We start from the raw sequence: 25,284 nt of genomic DNA on the forward strand, positions 1-25,284 counted from the left end.
AAGTTTGAGGCAGGACGACTGCAAACAATTTCTTAATAATTACTAATACTATCTTTTAGTTAAACTGGAATCTCCTTTAAGTATGTTGTTCTTCTTTTCCCCATTATAAAAATCTGTCAACAAGGATGGCAATGAACAGATTGCAAAAGAGGCACACTCACAGGACCCGTATAAAACAATCTTCACCGCGAGGAAACATTGACATTTTACAGTCGTGTTGTAAAAATCAATTTGAGTTGGCATGAATTCGCCATTATCGCTCTCCATATACAAGTGGGGACGGGTGCCAGTGCCAGACATAGCGGGGACTGTGCCAAGTGCCAAGGTGACGTCACGAGCCGACATTTCCCACAACGTCGTCTGCTTCGCTGTCCTCTCTTCTCCTCTTGCTGTCCGTCATGTAACTGGACACTTTGTTCTGCCGAGCAAGTGGCAGTGTTGTACACGGTCGTCTCGGCTGCTCGGCTTTCATGTTTTTACGGCTGGGAAAAGATGTTGCGCTGAAAAGACTGCTGTTAAAAATAGTATCAGTGATGTTTACCAGAACGCGAGTCGTTTTATATGATCCGGATACTCAAATTCTTACATTATATTAAAAAACTGAATGATAAGGAGTGACCACATTAGTTTTTCAATGTATTAGAAACATAGAACACGAGGATGAGAGGTTTAAGGTTTACCTTACTTAGTGTCAATATATCAGTCCAATACATAGTTGGTTCGATTTTACTTATTTTCCCAGTCAACAAACTACAAATTATTATAATTTTCTACAAATAAATCAGCATAGAATGTTACTGTACTATATTCCTGAAACACATTCTGTCTACTAATAATAATCAATCATTCCTACTAAAGAAACAGATCCTTTAAATGCTGTTTTATTTCATAAACAAATACTTAAAATGCAGTGAACAGGGTTAATTTTCTCTATATTTATACCATTTTTACAGTATATCTGATTATAATAAGTATTGAATTAGCGATTAATATACTAACCATTTATTAGTTTAGTGCCGAAACCGTAGCCGAAATATGTGTAGTAACATTTGTGTTCTTTTTTGTATCGCCCCTAGTCCTTAGTAGTTTCAGGATACAAACAGAATAAACTATTAAAGTAATCTATTTAAAATATATAATTAATTTTAATAATTGTAGCTATAGTTAAAAAAAATTTTGTTTTCAGGGCGAGAGTGGTCTAACGGAACCCGACACCACAAGGGTTAAGGAGATGACGGCTATTAACTCGGTAAGTCCTGTTACATTCTACATGGAAGACGTTTCTCCACAAGAAAATGTATTGTCTAGGAATAATTCTTTCAGTTTCGGATTTTGTGATCTACATAACATTTTCCCCACATTTTACGCATGTTAGTACACATGTACTGAATGGAAAATGTAGTTTCTTATCTGTTATGTTTTATATTATTACTTTTCACTCCGTGAAAAGAGTAAAATTTGTTTATAGTATTATTTTACAGCCAAATATATTCCTTTAATACTCAAATTAGATATTAGACACCAAAAAACGTAAAAAATTCTTTTGCTCTGCGTCCAATGTTGCATATAAGTGTTCCTAAATAAAAAAACACAACTTTAGGAAAATCAAAGAAAAGTAAAGCAGGATATAATTTATCTCACTAAAGCTCATCAGATCTATAGGAAAGAATACTTGCTAACGCATCATCTTCTTTCTTCTTCTTCTGAGCTCTTCTTTCTTGTCATCTATCTTAGTTGGTTGAAGAATATCTCATTTAGCTTTTTTCAGACGATCACTGTCTGCCTTATCAAATATTGTGATTGCATTGAGACCTTTAATAACTTCTACTTAATTTAAAACTGTATCACCCATATTATTGAAGTATTCTACATCATATTTGACATTTATTGTTCGGGCTTTCGTTGAGGGGTTTTACGTTTTTCCGTGTATGCATTTCGAAAATAGGTCTTTGTGGGCCAATTCTTTCGTATCAAGTTTATAGTATCTCGAATAACTTGATCTGAGTAACTGGAAGGCATCCGAAAAAAACAAGTATCTTATTATGATTACTATATACAGTACGTAACAAAGAAAAATGGCCTAAATTATATCCTTTGAACGTTTATTTACCAAAATTATTACACATATTCGGATTTAGAAAATGTAAGATACAATAAACATTATAATATTGAAATGGGTTTTTATATTTTTTTGTGAAAAATTCCATAATTAATTTTAATTGGAAGTGAGCTGAATGTAATGGGTGAACAATACTAGTGAATATCCTAAATGGCTTAATGTTTAACAAAATTATTATAATTTTAATTATGTTATATATATATATATATATATATATATATATATATATATATATATAAAAAACATATTGTTATTTTATAATTTTTTAGCTTTTAACTTATACTAATCAGAGCTTATACCCTGAACGTACTCGAGATTGAGAAAATGGTTTAGATTTGGATTAGGTTAAAGGATGAGCTATGTACTAACTCCAAAATGCAGGGTCAAAACAGATTTATACGGCACAAATCGTATCGCTACAATCACTACAGGATGATCATCTAAACTTCAAAGTTATCAAATTTCGTTCTTAAATATTTACCTTACATTTAACTTTATTCTAAAATAAGCTTACTAAATAACTAACTGAACTCAGCAGACTAGAGAGTTTATCGTTCCCCAAAGTGCATATTTCAGATAGACGACTAAAGGATATATTTTACTAGTGAACACCGAGTAATCGCCTAAACTGTGCAGAAGAGAACATTGTTCTGGAAACAGTTCACGCGAAATGTCTAACGACACTCGAGTGAATTGTGTGACTCGACTGACACTCGCACGGGTAAGTCGTCCGTAAGTAAAACTTAGATATATTTCAATGAATTGCACATAAGTCGCCCGACGGTTCGGGACGTCTGGAAGTTAGGTCCTTCTGGGGAGTATAAATAAAAGAAAGATTCAACTGTCGAATTCTGCCTTTCAAAGTCACGCCCTGAGGGAAATTATTCTTTGTGAGGAGTGGAGCCCGTCTCAAACCAAATAAATGACTTCAGCTGCCTATTGACCTTTATCTACACTTTTGTGTGCGTGTGTGAGCGCCACGTGCTTCACTCTTTTCCCCTTTTAAGTAATTGCTCTTGTTTCAGAAAAGGTCGAAGGCGAAGCGTTCAGAAAGTGATTAATTTCATGAATTAGTGTAATTACTGTCTAACCTATCTTTTATGGTTTCTGCACGAATAGCCATGTAATTTTTAATATATGTATGTAGTATGACGGAACATATGTAATATAGTGTTTAAAATGAAATCCCGAGTAAAACACATAAGTAACACATGTCTATTTCATAAAGTTATTGGGATCTTACCAATCTGAATAATACAATACAAGTTTTCGGTACGCAAACTGTAAACTCTAGTTTTATATTAAAATTGATAAATTGTTTTGACAAGTCGTACCGGAAGTAGAAAATAATTATTATTTGATTATTGAATCTCAAGCGAAACTGATTTAGCAAGCAGAAAATAATATTAAACGAGTTAAAAGTTAGTCAACTCTTTAACAAAGAGCTTATATTTCACCCGTCGCAGTGGAACAATAAACCCATTTAGGGAAAACATGAACGGTTCGAATTTTAACGATTGTTACATGTCTCGTTATACCTTAGCAAGGGATAAAACTTATATTTACCTCAGACTGGTTAGCCTTTATTTAAAACTTTTTTCTAAGCATAAATCTATTTATTTTACTGTATTAACTGTATGCTATGTTAGTTGACAATAATGAAATACATTTTTCGATAAAGTATTATTAATAATTTTGCAATATAGGAAATTGCCTAATGGCAGCCTAATTTTATTGAATTAAAATCTTCGATACTGCTATTCCACTACGCATTGTTGGTCTATATATTTAAACTTTTATAGTTTTTTATATATAGTTGGTTAGCCTTTATTTAAAGCCTTTTTTAGAAACATAAGTCTATTTATTTTACTGTATTAACTATTTACCACGTTAGTTGCTAATAATGAAATACATTTTTCGACAAATTACTATTATTAATTTTGCAATATAGGCTAATGGCAGCCTAATTATATTGTCTTTATATAAAATGATCTTAGGCATAGGATGAACAAATTACTGTAAGTGTTAAATCATGTGAAGCACGATAAATGAGGTAAAACTTTATAAAAAAATGCAGAGCTTAAGGAAAAAGGCGAAGTTTAGCAAAATGTCCAAACTATTTGTTTGTATTTATAAAAAAAAACAAAACAAAAACACTATTTTACACAGTTAAACTATAAATTTTTGGCCTATAAATTTCAAGGTTTTAATATTTATAGGGAGACCAGCTAAAGTATAAAAACACATGCCTACGTATGCTTTGAATTTTATACTGAACCCGATCCTTGAGTACCTGGTTTATAAGACCCTCTCACCAGGCCTGCCAAACTTTTGTTCAGACAACGGTCGTGTTTATTGTTCAGTTCATGTTGCAATCCTGTACTAAATAGGTCAGTTTACAGTCTGTGGTGCGGCAGGCGCGGCGGTTCCGGTAAATATTGGCTTTCAAACAAAACACGACGCGGCCCGACGTTTGCCCGGATCAACTTACTTACTTGAAGTGATGAAATCTCCGTGTCGCTGCATTGTGTTTCAAGAACTGCTGAAGGCCTCCGGGAGACTAAGTTTGGTTACCGAACGATATTTTAAAGTTAGTAGGAAGAAACGATTCAACCGACACGGATTATATTGTTTTTCCTGCTCATACTAAAAACCAAAAGGCTTTGTTCTTGTTCTAGACTACATGAAAACTTCACTCAGTGGACAGTGCTTGTATAGCTATTGGCAGGAATGTTGCTTGGGCAGCGCTCACAATCCACATTGCTAATATACTCAAGTAATTAAAGTATATATTTTGCATAACATACACAGAATGGACGTATTTAATTTTAAAATTCAGTAATTAGTTCCACTGAATACCTATTTAACGAACTATTAACTTTTGAACAAACCCCTATTACCTAATGTATGCAAAACTTTCTACTAACAGATTCACTTGTTTAATTGAACAAATCTTGCCATTTAGCCGTACCTCAAGGTACGTTTTAATCTTTCATAAAACTCTATTTCCTGTAACATGAGGTAATTAAAAGAGATATTGATAATATAACGAGCACGTTGAAAGAATGAGTAAAGACAGTCCGTTTAAAACAATCAAATCTTTATTTATATTCGTCAAGAATATAAATGGCGTCAAATTTGTTATATATAGAGTACAAACTGTCACTGTTTAACAGGAATTGTCAGTTTATTCACCACTAGGATAAATTTTTTCATGGTGTACGCAGGTCTCTTGAGCAGCAATTTCTTGAGCTCGTCTTATAGTCTTTTTCTAGTGAGATTTCTGATGTTGGTTGTGAGGAGATTTAGTAATTTTCATCCGGAATAAGACAATCTCTTTACGGACAGTATGGTTCGTTGCCTTTGGAGGATAACCCCCCCCGGGGGGTGGTGGTTTGGGGGGTTCACCATCCCGAGTATTATAGTGATGGATATTTCTTCCTTTAAGAGGGGACAGTTTCTCCTCGTACAGGATAACCTCTTGAATGTAGAATGTGGTTACGGTGATTATTCCCAGAGATTGAAATGATTGGCGGCGTGAGTTTTGGGAATGGATATCTGCTAGGGTTCTAATTGTTTTTTCTGGATGCAAAGAATTCTGTTCAAGTCAGTTGCTGAAGTTCCTCCCCATGCAATTAGGCCATATTTTATACGTGAATCTATAAAGGCGTAGTTAGCAGTTTTAGCTGCTTCCAGTCCAATGAACTATTTTATTCGTCGCACTGTATAGACACTCGTGCTGATTGTTTTACAGACATGATCAGTATGTATGTTCCTTAACAAGTCCTTGTCTATTGTTAGGCTAAAAAGTTTGGATGGAGTCTCTAGCAGGATATCTAGTATTGCTGAGACTTCATAATTTTGTGTAATAAAGTGCGCTTTGGGATGTTTTGGAGATCATTTAACTTTTTTGAACTGCTTTGTTTAGGGCTATAGTATAATCTTCCTGTAAGGCGTATTGAGTAGTTTTTTTATTAAAAAGTTCGTGTCATCTGTGTACATTATTGGGGTCGGTTGCAGTCTTGGGTGTATTTAGAGAAATCCCAGGAGGTATACTCAGGCATGTATGATATATTTCTCGCTGATAAAGTACATGGTTTCGATATAGCTTTTGTTGTTAAAAATGAATAAAATATGATTAATGAACTTTTTAAATTCATTTATTGGTTTGCGCTTTTGAGGAAAACCGAGTAAAGACTCTTATTGTATAGGGCAACTGATTAATTTTATTTTATTATATCCTACTGTTTATTTAAATTACTGAGGTCGATTAAAATAAAAACCTTTAAAATAGTTTTAATATTAGACTTATTTTAATATCTGAATCTGAGTAACGAAGCATTTCTTTCATTATAGGGATAATAGTATTCATGAGTCTAGTAAATGATATTCTTAATATACTCCATTTATTCAGAATATATCTATATAACAATACTATTTTGTAATGTTGAAAAGGCAACTTTATGGTTGTAGTTAAATGGATTATTCCAAATAAGCATTCATATATACATATACGATATTGTATTTTGACTTTTAATGTACACGCATTTAGCACATTTATAAACAAATAATATTGTGAAAACTACTTTTAGTATAAATCCAATAACATACTTTGATATTTGTACGGGATTATGGATTGAAATCGTAGTTATTTCCTTATGTATATATTCAAACAGTAAATATAAGTGCTCTTTTATTGTGGTTAACAAATATAAAAAGGTTAAAAGTCGTACATTCCGTTGAAAACTCTCAGTTGGGTTCGGAAAGAAATTTTAAGCCTCGGCAGAGATTGGAGTGCTACGTCGCCGTCAGCCTCCGATTTGATGCTATTGCCGGACGGGTATTCCATCAGGTTGATTTAACAGCTGATTTTCAACCCCACTCCCATCTCAGGGAATATTAAGAAGGAGTAAAATATGGACAGAGCCGTGCGGGCAGAGGCCCATATATTCTCCGATATCGACAGCACCGGATTTCCCCAAAGGGCAGCTACCTGCAAATTGCCCGACTCTACATTCCGCTCATGTTTTTAAACATAGGCGTCTGCAAAGATCAACCATCGCCTTTATAACCTTGTTTATGCTCCACAAGAGACTCTTTTGGAGAGCGTATTTGTTTCGTTAGAGATGATTATACTCGTAGCATTTTGTATGTTTTAAACCTTCTGGAGAATAAATAATTTAAGACTGGCTACTACCTTATTGGTAGTATTACATTGTTTTTAGAAATTTTAAATGTTATTTTTAGGACAAGTAATTATACAATGAAAGTTATAAGTGTTTACACAGTTACACAAAAAATAATACATAAAGAAATTATTTATCGATAATTTGTATAACAGCCTGAAGTAGTTATGAAACCAGTAATCTCATACAAACCGAAGTTATACATATAGTAAAAGAATACATTTAAATACGGTTTGCCTATCAAACATAAAAACGTGAATATGAATATTGTCACATTTAGAAAGTAAACAAATAAAGACTTTTAATAAAAGGAGAGGGAGCAAAATGAATTTGCAAATGCATATAATTTCAATAAACATTGAATCAAAAACAGTACTTATTTTACAGAAATTATTTATCGATAATTTGTATAACAGCCTGAAGTAGTTATGAAACCAGTAAATCTCATACAAACCAGAAGTACAAACCGAAGTTATACATATAGTAAAAGAATACATTTAAATACGGTTTGCCTATCAAACATAAAAACGTAAATATGAATATTGTCACATTTAGAAAGTAAACAAATAAAGACTTTTAATAAAAGGAGAGGGAGCAAAATGAATTTGCAAATGCATATAATTTCAATAAACATTGAATCAAAAACAGTACTTGCTCCGCCGGGACCCGAACCCGGATCTCTCACTACAAGCAAGGGCTCTGTGGTGTAATGGTAGCAGGTTCACCCGGCAAGTGAGAGATCCGGGTTCGAGTCTCGGCGGAGCAAGCACTCTTTGTTGATTCAATGTTTATTGAAGTTAAATTCGGCTATTGCCATTTATACAAATTTAATTTATGTGTGTGTATATATATATATATATATATATATATATATATATATATATATATATATATATATATATATATATATATAAACGTGTTGAGTCCTTTGAGCGCCAACTGCATTACGAGAACCATTTTGGTGGTATAGGCATGATTTTATGCTTTCGTTTAGAAACTCCCTCCACATTTTCTTATAAAGATGACTATATTGCTTTTGGTTTACATTAAGTTTCCTAACATTATATTTTACTAACAGTATCATGGATTACTTATAAATATTTAAAAATTATAAAAGTCCTTCAAAAGTTAAAAATTGTATTGAAATTATGAAATATGTTTTACCTGGCAAAAGTTTTACTAAAATGGAAATACAGCACAAAGTTATACAAATGTAGGTTACAAATTGAGTTAAAAAACGTGTTACAAAAAGCTATATATAATAGATTTCTGAAACGTACTCTGTATCGGTTGTGAGATTCTTAAACAATGCCAAATATATAAAACGCTGAACTTAGGTATCAGCAATGTTGTGAAAACTTGAACAACATTTAATTTATAATAAAACCAAACAATTAAAATAGCATATGAACGATTTTTACCTCGAACGTTTTAGTCACAGAACGATTTAGTTTGTTTACAGATATGAATAGTTTTGTTCCCTTTAACCCCTTGATGCATACTGAAACACTGGAAATGAACAATATATTCATACTGCCTCACAAACGTTCAAGCAGATGCTGTTTTGCTAAATGTATTTTAAAGTAATATTGAATAATATTTAATTTATTGCATATTATAAATAAAGTTACGCTCTATTTCAACTATATTTGTTCATTGCGAAAGAAAAAAATAATAGTAATAAATTAATTTACTTAACGGCCTTATGATATAATTAATACTGGCACTCAAGGGGTTAAAATGAGTCAAAGACGAAAAGGGTTGTCTTACTGACAAATTAAATTTGTGTTATATGATGAGAGTGACTAAAAAGCTGAAGAATATAAAAATATAACGTCTCAACGCCTACTTAAAACTAATTCTTCTTTAAAATTATTTAACAATGCATTTAAATCAATAAACAAAAATGTAAAATATATTTTAACTTTCTTTACATTTAGAAGGCGTACTGCATTCCAAATTCTTATATTATATTTAAAATAATAATTTATGGTCGAGTAATTTCTAAACAGCAAAAAATAAATTTCTCATAGATTTTATTGAATAGGAAATTGTCAGCTGAAACCAATGATATTCCTGTATTATGCAGAATCCGCGGTGGTATATTACCCAGTCTACCCACATCACCCCCTCCCCCCCCCACACAGTCGCCCCCGGTGCACGGTTTGCGAGGGATGACTAAAAGAGGACAAATAAAATAAGGCAGTCTCAGTGGACAACGTTCCATATCTCAAATTGACACCACATCATTTCCCTCAGGCTATCCTACCGCTTCAATACGTATTTCACTCAGTTTTATATTTACGTGATATTTCTCTCAACCCATGTCGCAGTTCACGAGCATCGAAACAGCGCTGTTTAAAAATGTAGAACGTGCGTGTAATTGGCCAAACTGTGCAACTTTAGGTTCTAAAATTTTATAAGAAAATACGCTTTTAAAATTTGTTGTTCTAATGTGTATTTTATACTTCTTCAAGTAACAATATATAAAAAGTAAATATATTTTGTTTTCCTAATGGGCCAAGAAATATTCTGAAACTGCAGTGCATACTGAACATTATTTAAGTTCGTTCGCAATTATATTAAAAGAATCAACAATTGTAATAATGTATGAAACGAAATAACATACAAATAAATATTAATCTTAATAATTAATATTAATCTTATATATATTACAATAATAAACACTTTTTATAGAATGTATTTATTTTATGTACAATGTACATTTAGAACTCAGCGAATTCATCATCAGGTACCTACAAGTACAATTTTCGAGGCTACATTTCTAAAATACATATAATAAATCTAAAATTCATTACTAACTTACCTACTAATATTTTAAAATTTGAAGGATGATCTATACATTTTCAGTTATTATTGCAGTTATTTGACTAAATATATCAATGGTAGAATAAATATAAATTTAGTGTTTAAAACAGTAGAACATAATTATCCTCAAGCTATTAATTAGAAGCCTTTAATTTACAGCCCATTCTACAATATAAAATAATGTATTTAATGATTTGAAGTGATTACCATATTTTCTTTTAGAGTCTAGGACCGACAGCGAATTTGCATTTTATAAGCACACAACCTGGGCGATTAAACTTTCTTAAATCCTCGTATGTAAAACTATGCCTATCACACAGAGTTAAAAGTATACAATATTTATACTTCGTATTTTCCTTTTACTTATATTTAAAGTGCAGCATCGTGATTCGCTAAGCGATAGTGAAGATCATTCGAGATTCTTGACAAATTTTATTTCTGCCTATCTGTCTATCCGCAAAATATCACGAGCAAATATTTTAATCTGTTCTCTACATTTTAAACAGCTTGTATTATTTAAGCTATTTATATTATTTTGCCTACATACTTATGTTTAATTTCATAATATTTTCAAATGAAAGATAATGTGCATCTTACAATATTAAGTTGTGTAAAGTTATGCGTCCAAACGCTTTCAGAATATCTTTACATTTATTGGGTTTAAAAAAATCACAACTGTTTTGTATTTTTATCGTTTACGAACTAAAAAGCCATATATACTGTACAATTAAAATAAGCGCGTTAGGATGTTTATTTCTGATGCATTCAAATTATGATAGATTATTTTTGCCCTAGCTACATATAGAACTGCTAAATTTAGGAGTGATTAAACATATATAGAGCTAGTCAAATAGTTATCTAAAAAAATCATAAAGTTTACGAAAGTATTTTTGTAATATTAGTTTTTGCATTTCAGTAAGAACTTAATATTTATACTGAATATAAAATTGTTTAATATGATTAGCAGTTTACTCCATTTTCCTACTAAAAACCGCTTAATAAACACTTCTGGGGTATCTAATATAAAAGATTTTACTTTTCATCCATTGGACCTTAGAAACCGGCTGTACTGTTGGTCATTATAATATCGATGTAATATTGAAACACTTCTAAATCCCTATTTTTGTCTTTAATTTATGAGAGATTTTTCCATTTAAAAAGAGAATTCTCATAAGGACAAACGCTGTTTTAGATCTTTATATATTTTTTTAAAAATATTGTCCTTTTTATATTTTATCGTTTACGTACTCAAAACTTATATACTTTAAAATAAAAAACGAAGACGCGCATTGATTTTTATTTATAATACTTTTTAAATGAGACTCAAATTGTAATTCACCAATGAAAAAAGAGGCCTTAATAGTTTTCGAGAGTTATTATCGTTCTATTGGGGTGAATATCAAAGTCACCTCAATACAGCCAGCTCTTAATATGTTATATATTTATTCTATAACATTAAATGATCTCCGACCGGTGATACAGAACCGGAAGTGGAAGGCGCGAATAGAATCAACGTGTTCACACTCACAGCGCTGCGCCCGACACGCCCAGGTGTGTGTTCTCCAGCCCTCACCCGTAATCTGATTGAACCGTGGGGCTGGGCTGTAATTGAGTTAGGAACCATAGCGTGCATCACACCTGTACTAAGTGTTTCGATACATCAGTCAGCCTATCTACCGCAGATTATCTGTGGGTCTCTTAGTAAAATGGTTATTTCTTAGCCACTATTATGATACAAGACCACTGCAAAGAAATTACATTTGCGGCTCTTATAACCGTACCAAATGCAATGTTACTAAAATTCCATGATTGCCATTATTTAATGTATTGGCATACATGTTACAGCATACAATGTGTGTTAAATCAAAACTAGCTTGATCTAATGTTGATATTCCTTAGTTTTTTATTTACTTTCGAAATGAATGTAAGCCATAAATAGATTCAATGATTTAATATGTGTACTAAGCTCGTAATAAAATAACGCCTTACTATATAAATAAGCTTTCAAAGTAAACCGTCTCGCTAAAAAACGTTTTATTTTTTAATACGTTTTAGAATATTTATAGTCTGGTATTCATGTATGGTAAATATTCTGCCAAACCATGAATTATTATTGACTATTATGAGTACAATACGAAAGCATTATTTTAAAACTTAAGTACAGTATTGTCTCAATAAATATGTGTAAACTTCCTTTGCATTTAAATTTTGAACCGATTATTATAATCCCATTTTGAAGTTCAATAACAAATAAACACACTGCACTCCTAAAATGGCAAACAAACCATGAATTTAAGTTCTGAAACTATAATCGTTCAAACAATAGTCTTGATCCGTTGTCGAAGTTATTTGAGTGATCTAAGTTGCGGCAGGCTAGAGGGATAGACGATTGCTATATTGTGCAGAGAGGGGCAGACAAGCAGCCTCAGAATTACGCTCGGAAACTACTCTCGTTAAAACAACAGTCTTGATCTGTTGTCGAAGTTGTTTTGTGTGATCTGAGTGTGGCAGGCCAAAGGTATTAACATATGCTATCGTGTGCAGAGAAGTACAAACACGCAGTCTTTGAGTTAAGCTCGGAAACTAATCTCGTTGAAACAACAGTCTTGATCTGTTGTCGAAGTTGTTTTGTGTGATCTGAGTTGTGGCAGGCCAAAGGTATTAACATATGCTATCGTGTGCAGAGAAGTACAAACACGCAGTCTTTGAGTTAAGCTCGGAAACTAATCTCGTTGAAACAATACTCTTGATCCGTTGTCGAAGTTGTTGCATAATCTGAGTTTTGGCAAGCCAAAGGGATAGACGATTGCTATCCTCTGCAGAGAAGGGCGAACAAGCAGCCTTTGAGTTAAGCTCGGAAACTTATCTCGTTGAAACAATAATCTTAATCCGTTGTCGAAGTTGTTTGAGTGGTTTGAGTTGTGGCAAGCCAAAGGGATAGACGATTGCTATCCTGTGCAGAGAGGGGCATACAAGCAGCCTTTGAGTTAAGCTTGGAAACTAATCTCGTTGAAACAATAATCTTGATCCGATGTCGAAGTTGTTTGAGTGATCTGAGTTGTGGCAAGTAAAAGGGATAGACAATTGCTATCTTGTGCAGAGAAGTACATACAAGCAGCCTTTGAGTTAAGCTTGGAAACTAATCACGTTGAAACAATAATCTTAATCCGATGTCGAAGTTATTTGAGTGATCTGAGTTGTGGCAAGTAAAAGGGATAGACGATTGCTATTCTGTGCAGAGAAGTACATACAAGCAGCCTTTGAGTTAAGCTTGGAAACTAATCACGTTGAAACAATAATCTTAATCCGCTGTCGAAGTTGTTTGAGTGATCTGAGTTGTAGCAGGCCAAAAGGATTGATGATTACTATCCTGTGTAGAGAATGGCAAGATAATCCTTTTCTATTTTACATGTGATAATAACAGAAAATTGTCATGCATTTTAATGCTTTTATAAAACGACAATTTAATTAGTATTACCTATTGTACGTTTTATACTTCAAAAAAGTGTATTCAAAATGTCTCAATTTGGATTTTAAACCACTTAATAAAAACCTAACTTTTTAGAACTCTGTCCTACACTTACGTTAGTACTTAGAATTTCAGTTATAGTAATTGATTAACAGTTTTGCTATTTTAAGCGACACCTGTATTTTTAAATTCTATTGTTAATGAAAATTATTAGGGATTTAAGATATTACGATAATAACTAGAGGCAAAGGTTTATTAAATGTAGGTAAATTTACACCACTTGACTTGTATCACGGAGAACTGTATGGAAATCAGTACGTTTTTTAAAGGACCATATAACAATGATTTGGGGAACGATTACATAATTTGATATACCATTTAAGTATATTTTTCAAAATTATTTTAACTTAAGTTAAAAAAAAAACTAAATGTCAAAAATTGTTTAATTTTTAAGGTGTATAACAAAATAATTTGTTAATAGTAAATTGTAAATTTTTTGTAGAAAATTACTCTACACATTTTAACATTATAATTTCACTAACGATAGGAACGACTGACTGAACCAACTCAATATCTCATATGTGTGCACAATGTAGCGGGAGACGGAGAGGGGAGATTTTCTATCTATTGAAGTATAATGAACGCTGACGAGTGCCGAGGACGGTAATAGCATTATTGTACTCGCGTAGTGGTGCCGGACCAACCATGCCGTGCAGTCTCGTTATATTCACCCATTACCATAGGATTGCCTCGAAGCGAATTGTTACGAAGAGTGGCCTTTGAATGAGAACGGCGTGGGTTTGTTTGTTCAGCCCCTCCCGCTCCGAGTTTTTGTACAATTTCACTCCCTTCTCTTTTACCCGTTTTCCATTAGATATCGTTCTTGTCAACAAGCATCCTCTCTCAATTAACCGAAGTAAATACTGATAGAATTGCCGGAGAATCTATATCCACGACGAGGAATTAAACGAATAATTAATCGTACCTGTTGCTCAAATACGGGTCTCTTTCATGTAACTTAAAATTATAACACGTTTAAAAAAAATATGCTTAATATTTCATAACAGGTAGTTCATTTATTTTTTTATTTTTCAAAAGTGCAAAAGAAATGTATCTAAACCTAAATCGACATTATAAAACTAACTAGTTATATTGCCTTATTTTAATTAGCGCTTTATATATAACTTAATGAACAACACTAATATATCTAAAACATTAAAGACCTTTGTTCACTCAATTGTAACAATTTGGTAAGAATTTCTAACTTTAACAATTTTCATGTGTAGCTGTAGTGAATACTACTGTCCTTCGCACTGTAATATATCTGCAAAAATCTATACATTGTCGTAAAACATAATGCTACTGTAGATATAATTGATTTTATAAAAAATGTAATCGATATAGGTATTTAGATGCTATCAAATTATACTTTCAACTTTATTTATTTCTCCCAATTTTTAACTCCAGAAAATATGTTTTACAGGGAGTGTAAAAACCCCCATAAAATATTCTTTATGGGATCCATAATTAGTTTTCTGAACAATAAATTATTTATTAAATAAATATACAAGATCTTTTGACCCTTATCAGTCCAAGTAATGCAGTGAAAGTACCAAACTAGGGAATAAATACCATATATATCCACATGGCACCCCTAAGCTGTTATTTGCCATAAAATATTATACTCAGAGTTTTTGTCCAAGTTAGTTTCTGATGGAGTTCATTGATCTAGCAGATCCAGCTTCACTTTATGGAGTTCACTCGATGCCTGAAGTCAGTAGTCATCAACAGACATAAAATTAAATGTATTCTTGAAATTTCCTTAACTTTGTCCCAATATGAAAGTCAGTTGTCATGTTCTCCTTTTTTAGGTGAATACAGGTTACAAACGACAATAATTATCAAGGCTTTAAGTATAAACTTCCGGATTGGCAAGACTTTGTTAATTGCTCTTCCTGTTTGTGGTTCATTCTATGCTTTTCAACTTCAAGTATCTAGAATTTATAAATCTGGTACTTGATTTCTCTAGTGATCCTGGCATGTGAAGGTACAGATGACACCCCTGATAGAATCCATGGTATAGTGAGCAGGAGTAGGTCTCAGAGTAGGAGACTTTTTGCAATATCTATAACGAACTTTACGTAGACAAGTGAGGATGTTGGGTGTACGATGTCGTAGAGCTGAAAGTGCATTGTAGGGTGCGGAATGGAAATTTTTCCCAATAACAATTTTTGTTCTCAAGCGTAAATGGGAACAACTCGCCATTCAGATCACTCTGTATGATAATTTACTTGGTCTAGTCCCCACGGTTCCAGTCCCTGTACAACAAGGAATTGTGTAGATCAAATTCAGATTTTACCTGATAAACAAAACTAGGGACTACTTTTTGTTTGTAAAAACTGCTCAATGATCCTGACATGAATGATGTGATCCGGTTTGAAAATACATGCAAATTACTATCACTGATGTGACTATCATATGAACACATCTCGAGATCCAATTTTAATAGTAAAGTGATTTAGTATTTAGATTTTGGTATATTTTGAACTAAGTTACAACTTAGTCAAACTAATTAAAAGCGTACGCCTTTCAGACAATGTCGTTATTTATTCATTTGTGTATTTGAGTCATTCATAACCTAATCACGCATTACAAAAGAGTAATATTGGGTATTGTTAAGGTCCTAGGTGGTTATAAATGCGTAATTCCTTTATGGCACAATGCATTAGCATACACATGTCATGTAACCCACGCCTAGAAGTTTATTACCTTTCTCACAGGCTTTTTAAACGTCCTTGGTGTAACTCAAAAACGTTTTATATACAAATGTTAAAATAAGTTTAATAACCATAATACGAACCATTTAAGTTTATAGAGTGTTTGTTTAAGTTTAAACCTTTAAAAATTATCGGAACTAACCAACATGTGTCCTTCTAAGGATAGTGATAGAATTCCAAGTTTTAGCTTCACTGAAAACATTAGAAAGTTAGCAGTGTAATACGCAGAACGTTTACAGGATATAAATGAAAAATTACCAGTCAACGTTGTCATATAAAATTGCACGACTGGAGAACAACAAATTGCATTTGTCGGTGACGGGTTGATGTTGGATCGGTGGGGGACGGAGGAAGGGGTGGAGAGGAATTGATGTGAGGGACTCGGACAAACAAAACCATGTCATTAAGTCATTCAAACAGCGTCAGTTGGACAATTGGATTCAAAGCCATCCCACATAATGGCCGGCGGCGCAGAGCTACGCTAATAAACCAGGACCCTTCTCTCCAATAAAATAACACATTTAAAACAGCCATTCTTCTACAAATTTAGTTAAACTTTGTTCAACAACCAGGATATATTTAAAAGATCACAATGTTTGTTTTATTCCCTCTTTTGTTAAACGTCCTGTTGCTTTGACTCTCTTAGATTAATGAACTCAATGGAGGAAAAGACAAAGGTAAACACTTTAATTTCTTATACAGGGTTTCCCAGAACAGTTTCCAATATTTTAAGGTATTATTCCTCGAACAGAGTGAAACCAAAATATCGTATTATAACTTACCAAAACTCAATAATTTCCCAAATAACCACCATTTTGTGTTTTGACTTAATAATTTTCAATTTGAGAACGGCTTGTTGTAATAAGTTTTTAGGATTTTTCTCCACAAAAAATGATTATTATCTTAAAAATGAATAGCTTTATTTACCCTTTAAATATATATACTTTGACGTTTTGTGTAATAAGGTACATTACATGTATTTGAAAACCTATTTATTACAGTTTGAGAATCTTAATTATTAGCCATAGTCTAATGTGCATAATAACATAAAAGCGAATATAAACACTGATAGGTCTCGTGAATAATGAATGCAATGGATGGTATCATATCATTTATATCTGAGTTTAAATTAAAATGTTGTGTGTTACTTGTAAATCCTGCAGTTCAATCTGTAAGTATTCGATTTATAACAAAACCAGATACTTTTGCTAGACCATTGGATTGACTATTACGTAATAAATCTAGTGTACTTACTGAAACATTGTAACCGAATTTCAGTTTTTGTTAGTGTAATATTGGTACTAAATAAACTACATTGAATAAGACTGGAGCATTTAGAAAGTTAAGACGAAAAACCAAAAACTACTTATCAAGTCATCAACTCTGGACTGATACAGTCCAGCCCTTTTAATTGAAAGGACTAAGCTGAATATAAAGCATGTAACAAGGTTACAGTACGCTCGGATGACTCGGAGGGTCAGTTGGACCAAAATAGGTTATCTCGGTTTTGTTGATGGTGCCTCAGCAGAGGGAATACTAATTTCTCTTGGGTCAGTGTTTGGTACGTATTTATTTAGGTTCGCTCCGTCGTTATCTTAGATTTAATTAAAGCTATAGCAACCTATAACAACTGTTGGTAACTATAACATATTGGTGTGACAAACAGTTTTTGTATCAGTTGTTTTTAAATATTTGTATAGTTTAAATGTGTCACCTTATAAAATCTTATTTAAATACGGAAGTCTCAGAGCAGGTACTATTCACTTTAGGTTACATGTTTGAGTTTAACGTCTCCAAAATTAAACTTTATGGATGAATGGAAACATTTTGTAAACTAATAAATCATTTAAGATTGATTATATTACAAATCTGCCTATTCAACTGTACTTATTATAGAATGTAGAGTTATTAGAACATCAACAATCAACCTATAAACAATCACTTCCTCCCCCATAACATGTATAATGGCAAGGAGTTTTTCTCTGAGTATCTGGAAATGTAACACGTTTAAAATGTGCCTCCATTCTGTTGCTACAAAATAAATTGTATTAATACAACATTACATTTATTATATGTATACAACGTTGTCAAAGTCTTACATAAACAAGTCCATTTGCTTATTATACTTTATTTAATCGTTTTATCTATTTAAAAGGTCTTTAATATTAACGAAAGTATTAAGAACTCGTTACATTTTAGAATTTTACAAAACAGTATTTCTTAAAAACAAAGGTTTTGAAGTATTATATGATTCTTAAATTTATATGAATTAAAAAAATCTGAAAGTAAATATATTTTATGATATTTTATTTGTTTATTTAATAGTTATGACTAACAATACCTTATCAGCAGGAATGGTAATTTCAATATTCTCATAGTGATGGGCGGGTGTGTATAGTAAAGTTATGCCAAATTGGCACAAGTGCCAAGTTTGTGACAAGTGTCCAGCTAACCCTTTGAGGCAGGGGTACTTGTTTACAATCGAGGGCAAAGTTGGATCTATAAACAATTTCCAATTGGATGGCTTGAGCTAAGGAAAGTAACAGGAATGTTTCGAACAAACACAATGAGCCACCTTTTTTTAATATAAAAGTAAATTACAGACTTCCATGACTTAAAATTATGGAATTGGATAGGTATATCTCCTAGCTATGTTATCCACGAATGTAAATTTTATATGTAAATATGAGACCCTGTATGAGTTCTCACCAAATATTGCCCTTTTCATGATATATCATTTAATGACCTTCCTATGTATTTTACATAATTAATCCAATTTCATAAAATGATATAATATAATAATATACTTGAAAAAAGATTCTCAATTTTAAACTTACAACAATCCATACCCGACTTACTTTGATTTGTTTGATTGTTATAGACAGTAAGTGAGTCAACAATCAAATGCGGTAGGAAGTTTAAAACTAAAATTTTTATTAGTTTATATTTACTGTAGCCTTATTCGTATTTCATTATACATTCTGCCTCTTTGTATTCCTAACTATGTGGCTATATACGCATAATTTATTCTCCGCATATATAGACATCACACAATACAACTGTATTGCACAACAGTCATTACAACATGAACCTTGCACATTACTTGGTGCACGATGTTCCCATTTCTACGTTATCCTCCCTCATACTCGGTAATAGTACCTTGTTCGAACAAAAATGCAAATTTTATAGACAATTCTCTCTCGCAATTGTTTACTATTGGCACAACAGTTAGTTTTTTTGTTATTTTTCAATTGAAGACAACAAGTGGTAGAAATAGGTATTTGACTATAAAAATTTGAACTTGTATTTATGGGGGTTTATTAAATCTACTGATGTTTTATTATATTATATTTAAACATGATAAAAATCATACACACACATTAGTTTATCCAAAAATGCATTCCCAAACTCCCAATTCGATACCTTATCTCCGATGTCAAAGCGATGTAAGAGTCTGTAACAGGATAAAATTCCAGACGTAGCATTAAGAGGAAGGTGAACTAGAGCTAAACTAATCTAAATATCTATTACTTGTTTTAATTCTAGTAAGTTAAGAATAGAATAATGTTTGGGCCATAATGAATATTAATGTAAATGTCTCATAATTTTAAAAACAGCAATAGTCACACTATCAATCTACAATGAGGTAGAGTTATCATTTCAAGATTTATCACATTCTATTTGATGGTGGGTCTAGGTTAATAAAACCAGCGTTGAATATTTCCAAAAGTCAAACAAAATTCCTAATTATTATTAATACTAATTTAATGTAGCACACATTTTTCGTTCAGTAAAAGAACACTGTTTTTCTTATCGATGATCTTATAAGGTTTTCAGTATTTATTCTTAACATTTTGATTAAAAAAAGTTTAATAAATTAAAATGTATAATTCAAACTAGGCAGTTATATACTATTGTATGACGAAACAGTTGCAGTAATTGGTTTTTAATTGTGAATTGCGATAATTATTGAGCCTGCTTTTAGCCATATTTCATATTATATATATATATATATATATATATATAAATATATATATATATATATATATATATATATAATATATTATTTACATTTATTGCTATTGAAAAGTATTAAAAAATAAAAAGTTTTTCTTTTAAGTAAATGTTTTATTTTTTTTATAATTTAAAACCTAAAATTAGCAGTACTGCGGGTAGCTTAATGTTGGCATATATTTTCGTTTTATTTTACATAGTTTGTGCACTAAGTGCATTCATGGATTTTTCAATTTGTATGTATTATTTTTAAATACACCCTGTATAGTTTTGTTTAAGACGTTATCGGGTAATGTAATAAGCAAACTGATATGGACTAGTCAAAATAAGACACTGACATCCTATCACCTAGACACCTCAGAGTGAAAGCTTGAGGAAGAAAGTTTGGAGGACTAATTATAAACTCTAATTAGATGTCAAAAGAGTTATGTTGTTCCTCGAACTTTGTGAGTCACACATCAGTAGTGTGCTCTGATTCACATCCTTCAATTAGCCTGCCTAAATCAGTTCTGTACATCAATCACTTTGGCTATTTGATTAAAAAATATATTTATTCAATAATATCAGCTAATCAAGCTCAGAACTTTCTGATCTTAAAGTACTAAGTTTTCTCCCAAAAACATCGCATTTTTCATTTCCTAGTTATGATTGATCGGAAGAACAAGTTTGGTAGCTCCAGTCAAACACTGAAACTTAATGATCCTGAAAACACGTCTTTAAATTATAAGATCTTCCTTTTATTTTTCTAGGAAGGAAAGTGGTACAGTGGATGATATTATCGAGGGGTAGGTCTTCTCACGGGTTATAATGTACTTAGGGGCGGAGGGGTGACGGGAAGGGGCCGTTAAGGTAATGGCTCTGGAAGACGTTATACTTTGTAGCCCTATTTCAGGTGGCGGCATACGCTTCTCGTACTACTGTAGAACGCCTTTCCGTTACATACCTTCAGTTTATAATGAAAACTGGTAGTTTTTGAATATATTTCAGATTGGTAAAAGGTAACATAATAATATTATTTATTAAAGGAATAGAAACATATATTGATTTCTCAACAGTGTAAGTTGTTCCTACAATTTGATTCAACCGTCGCCTTTGAGTATACCAATTGGACTGATTACCGCATCCTACAGCTCTAGTGGTAATTTTCATCTTACTCGTGAAGTGGTAAAGGCTACACTGAACGTAATTTTCTTAAACAGTACGTGTGTTAAGTAAATATGTGTGTACTAAACAGGCTTCCAAAAGCGTACGTATATAAACAATCGTAATAAAAAACCATTTAATGATTTTTAAGTCTGAGATAGCACCATATACCAGACGCTGCAGTAAAATTAACGTTAACTGGAGCTAAATGCAACATTCAAACCTTTAATAATGTTTGATATATCTAAAATAATAACAACCAAAGAACCAACAAACCGTTAGTTGTAAAGGTAGTGTTTCATGACGCTTATGAAAAGATGAAGATATCAGTCATAACTTCAGTGATACAGAGAATTTCTAAATATCTCCAAATACATGTGTGGTTTTTTTATTTGATGCTATTAAAACATATTTAATAAATGCAAATTTGGGATTTCTCACAGTTAATAATATTTTATATAAACTTAAGTAACTTTCACGCACTATGTCTGTCACAAATAACGAAGAAAAATAACCTAGAAATGCTTAATTTTTGAACAAACACAGCAATAAATAAAAATTTGTCATTTATTGGAGTGTTTGGTCAAAAATTAAGCATTTTATTCCAATAAGAAGAAGCTGGTAAATTGTATAACGTAGAAAATAATATATTTAACACCTAGAAGTTTTAAGAACATACCCTTGTACCCTTTTGTATAAAGGTTACTCTTTTGCGTATTTAAATAGAATTTTGTTGCATACTGACCAGAAAGCACATATTTATTCGTACCATGAATCATTGCACTTCTTAAAGTATTTAATACCATTAAGCTAAATTTGTTTTGATAAAAACGGTCATTATAAAAATAGAAACAAAAATATGTTTCAAATATATAGTTCATCCTCCAGATTATGATAAGAGTTACTCAATATGTTATTTATAACTTGCAACCATACGTAAGTAACACAGTTATAATTATTTTACAATGGAAATATGCTTTATTAACATGAAAGTTTATAAAATAGTGTACGAAGTACTAGTTAAATGTTTTGTTTTACGGAATGCTTTAACTTTTGAAACTTAAAACCACTTAATTCCAGATATGCGAGGGAAGTGATTTCCATACTACTGTAGCCTCAATATTCCCACTTCCCCAGCAGCAGGTGATGCCATCCCACGAAGCTTTACTCAACTTTGTCAACCTCAAGTCAGCTGAAAAAGTTCATTTCAGATTACATGCTCTATTCACCTACCATCAAGTTTTTCTGAGGAGTTGGGGCTTTTCCAGGAATCTGTACCGACACGATCTACCCCCGCAATAATTTACATAGACAAACAAGAACTTTGCATCGCAGGTCTATACTGAATTATTGTATTCATCTAATCCACCCAGGAATGCCAAATGTAACTAAAACTAGTGGACAAAAAAGTTGTTTCGTAACATTATTTTTTTGTAATTTTTTTAATAAAAATTTTAACTATATATATACACTTTGATCCGAGTTTTATTTCATATCCTCGTATATTTAATACATAATAGTTTGAAAAATTCTGTTATTGTCTTTGCACTAGGTTTTTGTATTTGGCTAAATACGTTAAAAATTGTACATCTAATTTACACATGTATTTCATATATATATATATATATATATATGTATATATATATATATATATATTATATCTCCTTTGTTATTAAATTATATATTGGAGATCATATCCTTCAAATTAACACTTTATACAACGTATCTGATTTAGTAAAAATACGTTTCTAACAATTATACGGGTTTAAATTTATATACGTTTTCTTAGACTTAAATATGGGAAATAAAGGAACTATTACTCTTTAACAATCTACAACATATATGGGTAAACACAAAAGTTTACCCAAATCAGAAAATTACCTAATATTTCTTTATCTTCTATTTGCACGTCTTTATTTAAATTACTTCGAACAAATGTCTCCGAGCATCACGAAGATAGCTCATACTCATTATTTGAATCCGCATTAAAGAATAACTTAAACCACTGAAAAGGTCAAAGAAATTGAAATTAAAAAAAGGCCTCAACAAATTTATATGTAATCGTACTTACGGGAAGTAGAAATCATCTCCTCAACGCGTCCAGCCACATCATGTTCCAAAATACTATCCTGCCACAGTTAAAATTATCTGGATTCCTATTATAAACAGGAATTATATATCCCACCATCACTAAGGAAAGTCATGACTATCACACTAACCCTCTGATCTACAGCATATACAGACTACGCAGGTCTCTTCGCCCTTTTGATTTCAAACTGCTCAGTGAATCTATTTATTTAGAAATTTGGTAAAAAAAGCTATTGTATATTTACCTTCTAAAAAATACGCTTATGAATTTATTGGAAAATCGCAATTACTCGTAAGTTTGAGGTTAAAATTTCAAAAGGTTCTGATATAAAGTTCCTAGAAATTCGAGGATTTGGTAAATACGTTCCTCTTGATCCAAGAAAGAGCTTTATTGATTTTGGGGTCAAAAGGTAAAAGGGCAATTTATCCGTATGTCTGTCTGTATGTGCGATAACTCTTCGTTACGTGGCAGACCCTTTGGCACTAAATTTTATCGGTTTATAATTGATACGATTATATTAGTATGGTGGTTAAAAATTAAAATATGTGTAGAGTAGTAGGTTCTGTTATAATTTCATGTTTTTCTACATTACGTTGTGTAAATATTTTATATCTTTGCTAAAACAATACTTTAAAATATGCGTTATCTTTGCTAAGTCCCAAATAAATGTTTAATACGTAAAGGAAGTATCCATATTTATATCTTCTCGTCTTTTCCATAGGAATAATATTCATACGTTGTGAATATAAATTTAGTATAACTTTCAGGGTTTCCCTTATTTATTTTAAATTATCACACTTAACACTACTTACCTAATGTGTAATGTTTTGCAAACAAATATTAATCATACTTTTAGTAATTAAATACTTTGAACTATTTTATGTAATCAAATAAGTAATTTTTGTAGGTTTGTAGTTTAGCGTATTTATTAGCATTTAGAACAAATCTTGCTAGTTAAAACCACACATATTTATCATCGTATAAGGGTTCTCCATAGACATTTTATTCGAATAAAGTAGCGGCTGCCGAAAAGTAATCCTGATCAGTTCAAGGATAGAAAGGAATGTGTTACGGTTCACAAGTTAAAATTCCCATTGCCAGCAGCAGGTGGACGATCTCACGGTGCTTTGCCCAAGTTCACCGACATTAAGTCAGGTGAAAACAGTCAATACAGCTTACAGGCGCCGAGCCATGCCACCTGCAGGTGCTTACTGGCGTCATTGTGGTGTTTCAGGTCAATGTTATGTTAAAAAAAGTATATGTGGCAAATATTTTAAAAACAAATATTTTACTCTTCAACTTATATTTTATAATGCTGTCCAATTAACTTTAATTATGGAATAACAAATTGAATCAGGTACTTGGTAATTTAAGTAGGTCTAGTAAATTCAAGCTACCGAATATTTATATTTCATCTGGAAAATAACCATACATCTTTATAATTAACAAGTACCTTTAATCACTTTTAAAACCATCCACAATCGCTTTTTCCGATTTAGTTTGGTAAATATTTGGATTGTATGTAATGGCAATTCTAACTTTAAAATTAAAACTTTGTGTACCAGTCCAGACACCCATAATGGAGCACTGAATGTAAAGGAACTACAATTTTAGAAATGATAAAACGTGAGTATCGATTAAACTGTACAGTACGTTTT

General features: G+C 31.8%; 2 protein-coding genes across 4 annotated transcripts in view; one reads left to right on the forward strand and one right to left on the reverse strand.

Moving 5' to 3' along the window:
* The window catches only part of LOC124352711 (serine-rich adhesin for platelets-like), an 850,824-nt gene that overhangs the window by 210,290 nt on the left and 615,250 nt on the right, over positions 1-25,284 (forward strand). For all 3 annotated transcript variants that reach the window (XM_046802336.1, XM_046802335.1, XM_046802337.1), the window contains exon 2: positions 1,187-1,249. In XM_046802336.1, coding sequence (XP_046658292.1) covers positions 1,232-1,249 — 18 coding nt within the window. In that variant the 5' untranslated portion in view covers positions 1,187-1,231. The remainder of the gene's footprint in view (positions 1-1,186; positions 1,250-25,284) is intronic.
* Positions 1-25,284, reverse strand: part of LOC124352712 — a 167,351-nt gene that overhangs the window by 36,989 nt on the left and 105,078 nt on the right. The window lies entirely within an intron of this gene.

Source organism: Homalodisca vitripennis, chromosome 1 (genome assembly GCF_021130785.1).
Source record: "Homalodisca vitripennis isolate AUS2020 chromosome 1, UT_GWSS_2.1, whole genome shotgun sequence".
NCBI lineage: Eukaryota > Metazoa > Arthropoda > Insecta > Hemiptera > Cicadellidae > Homalodisca > Homalodisca vitripennis.